Below are 6,890 nucleotides of genomic sequence, written 5' to 3' on the forward strand. Positions count from 1 at the left end.
CACTAAAACGTGTTATGGTATCAACCACCAGTTCACTATACACACTGCTGTTATCACAGCTTGACATACACTTTCAAACCAAGTGCTACTTTTTCTTTACTTTTTGTTGAGGCAGTAGTGAAGCTTTGTGTCAATATTAGTAATAAATAGGTCTTTATTACGTAGTAAAGATGGAAATGGGAACTGTTTGAAATGATTATCACAGGAAGGTTAATTGTAGTGTGTTGAAAACCAAGCTGAATGGATAACATTCACATTGTGATTATGGGACCGCAAACTTGTTTCAGTCTAAAGCAGAGCTGGAGGTTGAGTTCATAAAATTATAAAAGTAGTTCATGTATTTACCAGTCAAAGTCTTCAAAACAAAAAATGCCCATAACAACAGCTACAGTGTCTACACTGACTCGTAGCGTGAAGCCATCCTTTTTGTCCCTCAGCGCGCACAGTAGAATCAGGAAGTAGTTAGTAATGTGTGGCTAAACAAAAACCATTTCAAGCAAATTTCTCTCAAAATCATTCTCTCAATCATTCACTAATCGAAATGGATAGCCCAAGTCCAAAGTCACTGAATAACGATTCACGCTGCGTATTCTTTAATACAGATTCAGACGACTATCGATGTGTAAGTAACGTCAGAGTAGCCTCGGTTTTAAGGTTAGCTCTGTAGCTAACCACATACACTGCTAGCTTACCTGGCTTAGCTGGTGTTGGTAATTATTTACCACGCCCTAATTGATTATTCCTGAGTGATTGATTGATCGATCTATTAATTGCTTGGTTAGGGGCTGAAACGCGCATGGCTCCTGCTGCTAAACGGTATAACAGTTAGCTGAACTGTCTGAACAATTATGTAACATACTAGCTGTATTGACTGGCCTTTTTAATATGATAGCAAGTAGCCAGATATTTGCCCACTGTTGGTGACATTAGCTTAACTGGCTCACTTGCTAATGAAGCTCTACTTTGCTGGGTTTGAAAAGCCAACTAGCTGAATAAGGCGCATGCCAGCTTCGTGTTTGTCAGCTGTCATTATTGATGCTCAGTGGGACAAGTTCATTGCTAAGCTTTGGTTATTTTCTGATTTTAGCCTTAGGCCCGCATGTGGAGTCAGTCTCTGTTTGTTTTGTTCAGTATGACTAAAGATAAGCCCCGTCAAAACGCACAGTTCCTTATCTTGAAATGAGTGATAATGGAACCTGTTTGTCAATTTGAATGTAAACTGGGATGTAGGCTAGGTGTGGGAAAGGGTGAGAGAATGTGTGTGTATGTAAGAGGTATCAACACTTCCTTCATCTTCAGAGTAACCTACTTATGAAATACCACAGGCAGAGTTTCAACAGCCTGAGGCAGCTGGGCAGGTGTGAATGTGTGTGGGTGCATGCCAGCACCTTTGCATGCCAGCAGCATCTGGCTATAGGGTATCATCCGCACTCTTGACCCAACTATATTGCTGAAGAATGCTGCAGTAATGCGGTCCTGTTAGCCACTCTGTTACAGACAAGCAATCGCTCACATCACTAATTGTAAGCAATCAATCACACTCTCCTGGCTCTAACCTAGATACAGATGGCCCACATTGACAGACTTTGTCAGGCCATCCCAGTTTGACTTTCGATTTTGAAGTATCACACTTCGCGTGAAAATCAACGCTGAGACAAAATATACAGTACATGGCGCTCCTGTAATAATCAGTGCAGTCAGTGTTTGTGAAAATGAACAATTCATCGCCCAAACGCTTGGCACAAGAGAGCTAAGACTCTCATTCTCTATCAGTAATGAGTTGATAACTGACTTTATGGGCTCGTTGGGAGTTTAAAACTGACAGCCAAATTGAGTTCTGTTTCATCATAGTGCAGTGATAGTCATAACCCACAAAAACTGCATCCAGATCTTTGCAAGTCACCCTGGTATACTGACACTGTGTCCACACTGTTGGTGCTTTTCACTGTCAGTGGAGCAACTCCAGGTTTTGTCTCTTGACGTCACAGACTCAAGTCTTGGTTCTCAGGTTTCTCTGCTATAGTAGAGTATTTCATGTTCATAAATGTAGACAGAACTGTCCAAGATCATAGAAATAAGGTGTGACTTTTTCTGTAGTTTGAATTGTCCCTCTGGAATTGATAATTATTTGTGTTATTGCCTTCATCTTGGGGTATTTCTGTACTGCCAAGTGGGATCTATTTTTTGATCTTCACTCATTTTAAGTCAACTTTAAAAGCTAACTTCCCTTGTTTGGCTAGGCTTGTTTGATGAAGCTATATTGATATGGGGATAAGCTGTTCGAATTCAAGTTTAGCGTCACCCTTTCTTCTGTATTTGTATAGTCAGGTTTCTTGGCTTTGGATTTCCCTGTGTTTTTATATAGGGCAACACATGGCATGGCAGCATCTCTGCAGAGGAGTGAGTGTTAGTGTTATCAGTCAGGTTGAGGGCAGTCCTGTCCTCCAGCCGCTCCCTAGGGGATCCGGCCTGGGTGTGTGACATGGGTTGTGTGTGTAGAAGGTCACGGCTCTGATGTTCCACTGCTGACTGTATGGACATGCCCGCTCTATTTTGCATACAAATAAACTGTCTTACTTTACTCTTACCGGACCCCTCATTTTCCCAGAGGCTTGTGTGTGTGTGTGTGTGGAGCCTACTTGACTAACACGTTTCTCATTCTCTTCATTCTCTTGCTCTCTTTTTTTCCTTCTGTTTTTTTCTCTCAGAGTTGCTCTCAGAGTTTAGTTTCAGGTTGGATGTGGGCCAAACAATATGTCTTTATGCAAGGTATCTAGAGTCTCAGGTTCCGGCCCTGTTAACACGTTCTCCTAACAGTGATCTATCTCTCATTTCGCCCAGTTCTCATTTAACAGCCCTCTGTGTTTTACAGTGTGTTAAAATGGGTCAAAGGCGTGTGGAGGAAATGTTCAGAAAGGCCTCAAAGTACCTGCAGCTGCCAAACTGCCGTGCGTGGCTTAGGTGTTTGTCAAGTGTTTTTTTTACAATAAAAGTCCTGATCCTTGGGTTCCTGTATGCAAATACCATTTTGTTGCAGCTCCCGAAAACACACACGCTTCTACACACACACACAAACACAAAAAAGAGAGGTTTGAACAAATGGCAGTCTTCTAGAACCAGTAATTTCTAAGCCTATGATTTAACCCAGGCTTCTTCCTGTTCTTCCACTTGAAGAACAGGAAGAAGCCTGGGTTAAATAGAATATCTTTTTTCAGATTGATGGATATGAGTTTTAATATGTTATTAATCTGCTGTTTCTGATTTACAGGTGGTGATTTTAACGGTAAAGCGAGCCACAGGGACCTTCTCCTTAGTAGGATGGTGAGTATCTCTTTAAACGATCCCATCCTCAAATGCTCGGCCTAAATTTTGTCTTGTCCCCTTGACTTTTGTTTCACACTGCATATTTATAATGGCCGTAGCCTAAATGAAATTTAGGGATGCACAGGTATTGGATGTTAGGCTAAGCCCAGGCTAAAATTGGATATTGATATCTGAAAATTTCCCATTACCAAAATCTGACACCAAGAGCCACGTCTATCATGTCTGAAATTAAAGCCTTGATTTTCTGCCTTTTTCACAATCAAAGTATAATAGATCATTCTAAGGGAGAAAAGAATGGATTATATGTCGATATTTTTTGTCCAATGAAGACAAAGTAATGATTTAAGTCTGTATTGTTCATTAAAAGTAGTGGATGACCCCAGTGCGCTGAATTGGACTGGACACCAACTTTACTTTGGATCTGCATTGCAAAGTGCAATCGGTGCCTTCCTAATGAAACCGAATGGTTTAGCTCAGAGTTTCTCGGACTGGGCCGGGGACTGGTGTTGGTCCCTCGGATTTTGCTGAGCAGTTCCTTGGCAGGTTTGGCGGTCAAAGATGCAGGTTGCTTTAGTTTCAGCTTAAACAGACACTACTTTCATGGTAAGTGGTCTCTGTAGCTGGCAGGACAACTGCTTGCCGTTTCTTGAGACGAAAAAGTTAGAGAATTTTGGCAGTTACAGTAAAGGTTATTGGAGGATCTGCTGGGATAAGTGCCACAGTGTTTGCACAGGACAGTACACCATTGTTAAAGCAGGAATAGGCCTGTCCTGCTCATGTTGTTGCCCCTGCAATTAGGAAATATCTCACTGTTGTCTTCCCTCTCTCTCTCTCTCTCTCTCTGCACAGCTTTTTCATGCTGTTTGTGATCTGGTTGCTACGCAGGTATCACTCTCTGGCTCAGGTAAATGTGCACCGCATGTGTGTATTTATGTTTATGACTGTATATGTGTGTGTGCGTGTGTGTGCTTATGATTGTGTTTTTGCTTGCTTCGGTGCCATAGGAAATCTGTTCAATTAGCCATGACAAATCTTGGCATAATTGAACACAATTAAAATGCACAGATTAATCAATTATGGAGCTAATTGACTCATGGTCTGTCTCTGATAATGACTGCTGTCTTGTGCTTTTTCCTCTCCAGTTGAAGGAACTGGTATTATTCTTACAGACCTAGGCTACACTGAGAATTACTATTGGTTAGATGTTAGATGTAGGATTGGGTTTGTTTCCCACATATTTTTTTCCACATAAAAAGGCTTCTTTTCTTTGATCCGAAAAGATTTTGATTTTCTGATGTGTATTAGCAGTGGTTTGAGCTGTGTGTGTGTGTGTGTGTGTTAGGGCTTGCGCTAGTGCGTGTGTGTGTGTGTGTGTGTGTGTGTGTGTTTGAAGCCTGTCCAGCCAGTCTGTCAGGTTGAGCAGCGCTCCACGTTATCCTCCTAATCTGAAGTAAATGACAGCTTAACGTGGGGCTCTGACGGATCCTATTACCTCTGGACCACGGAGCGCTTAGAACCAGGTCGCAGGGACCGCACCCCCCCACCCCCCACCTCCTCCCCCTCCTCTTTCACCAGCTCCTCTCCACCACATCAACCCTCTCCTCACCTCCATCCCCTTACAAAGGTTATCCGTCAGTCGATAGTCTTTAGTGCTCTCTGCCCTCCTTCGCTCTTTTTCTATCTCCCCCCTCCTCCTCCTCCTCTGTAGCCTTGGCCGGACACAAATCGATCACAGGCTGTGTGTGTGTGTGTGTGTGTGTGTTTGTGTGTGTGTGTGTGTGTGTGTGTGTGTGTGTGTGTATATCTGTCTGTCTCTTTATGTGTCTGTGAGAGCCACACCGGACACAGTCAGGTTATGGCTGATAGCTGGCATGCATAGCAACTATGCTCTCACAGCTCTGCAGCGCACAGGTTATTGATTCTGTTGATAAAACAATAATGAGTTTAGTTTGTACAAAACGAATTAAGGAGTCTGTCCTCTCCGATATTTTGATAAAGTTGTCACTAGGGATGCCATATGCCAAGCGCTCAAGCACATCACAGATCATTTGATCTGTAATTTGCCTTTCTCCGAAAGTGAAAATAAAGACAGTAGCACAGTTATTGGAGATATTTTGGTAGAGCTTCCTAGAGCTTCTTTATGCCTTCTCTCTCTCATTTTCTGTCTCTCTCTCTCTGTATTCAGAAGATGATTCTCAGCCTGACAGTAGCAGCTTTCTTCGACAGTGTAGCATATGTTATGGTGAGTCACACACTGTCTGATTCAACACACACACACACACACACACACACACACACACACACACACACACACACACACGCAGTAGGTCTTTTAGGGTGTGTGAAAATGTTGCCCTCTGCTGTCCTTCCTTCCCCAGGGCGATTACCATCCAGAGGGATCGCTGTGTGACTTCCAGGCCTGGTGGTTGACTTACTTTGGTAAGATACAAAATGCATTCATAACAGCTAGTGAAGAGGTAATATATCACCATGCAAAAATAATACAGCTTTCTCTTGTTTTTTTATTTTGGCTTGAGAACAAAATGTGTTGTGACACCGGTCGCTCTCTTGCAACACTGTCCTCCATCTTTGAGCTTTTGAAAATGTAAGGAGGCAGTTTGTTTCCAAAACAGAGAGTACGAGCCCAGAAAGTTTTGAAAGTCAGAAATCTCAGTGTCTGTTGAAGTAATTGCTGAGTCACTGGTACTGGTCAACAACCATATCAAACCCCCACAGACTTATTATGGTCTTTTTGTGCTGTGGGACAGTAAAAATCTTAGTTAGTGCACCTTTAATGCGGCAATAGGCAACTTCGCACGTTGGCAGCCCCAAATGGGAGCTGTTGAATTTTGAGGACTTGATTACTCAGAAATCATGTCGTGTGACATCAGTAAACTGCGCTTTCCTTGGACATAAATTTCTTCTTCTTAGTTTTTGGTGGGTGGAGGAGAAGAAGAGGTTCAGCTATCGTCTGTGAGTCATTGCTGCAGTTTAAGAGACAGTTTTGCATTTCGCTCTTCAAGTTTTGATTTACCACTTTCTGTTTGAGGGGAAGATTTCCTGCCAGTGATCTTACCTGGAACCAGGATTTCATTTGGATAAACTGGGCAAATCTACAAGTGCTCAATTAGGGGGAATGTGATGCTTATTCCTGTTGCAGCTCCACTTTGTGATTTACGCTGATGAGACGGGTGTGTTTTTATATAAAAATCTTGCCTGGCGCAGTTTTAAGCTTCACAGGTCGCACACCGGGAAATGTGTCTTATTCGCTTTGCTGGCTTTTGTTGCAATTACAGCCCCTTTAGCCTTGATTAGCTTTAGGATTCTTAGTTAGGACTAGCTGCTAATAAGACACTTCACCAGAGCTGTTTTATTGGTCTCACAGGCAGACACACACACAAACACACACACAAACGGATACAGGGTAATAGGCAGTGAGTTAGTGCTGCAGGGTCGGTGCGTGTCACCTCGGTTTATCATTAGGATCCTCAAGCTGAGGACAAACGGCTGTACATAAACACCAGCCGCACAGCCACTTTGTTCTGTTGCAGAGCGTACAGTCCGGC

General features: G+C 42.8%; 1 protein-coding gene across 1 annotated transcript in view; it reads left to right on the forward strand.

Annotated features, from left to right (window-relative positions):
* Nucleotides 1–490: 490 nt before the first annotated feature.
* LOC139649323 (cyclic AMP receptor 3) overlaps nt 491–6,890 on the forward strand; it is a gene marked incomplete at its 3' end in the record, with an annotated part of 20,410 nt that continues 14,010 nt past the window's right edge. The window contains exons 1-5 of the mRNA XM_071525688.1: nt 491–622; nt 3,269–3,321; nt 4,174–4,228; nt 5,510–5,566; nt 5,703–5,763. Of these exons, the coding sequence (XP_071381789.1) occupies nt 542–622; nt 3,269–3,321; nt 4,174–4,228; nt 5,510–5,566; nt 5,703–5,763 (307 nt within the window). The remainder of the gene's footprint in view (nt 623–3,268; nt 3,322–4,173; nt 4,229–5,509; nt 5,567–5,702; nt 5,764–6,890) is intronic.

The sequence above is a fragment of the Centroberyx affinis genome, unplaced genomic scaffold, assembly GCF_046629955.1.
Source record: "Centroberyx affinis isolate AG114_WGS23_722 - 3 ecotype Tasmania unplaced genomic scaffold, CSIRO-AGI_Caff_v1 ptg001328l_1, whole genome shotgun sequence".
NCBI classification, from domain to species: Eukaryota; Metazoa; Chordata; class Actinopteri; order Beryciformes; family Berycidae; genus Centroberyx; species Centroberyx affinis.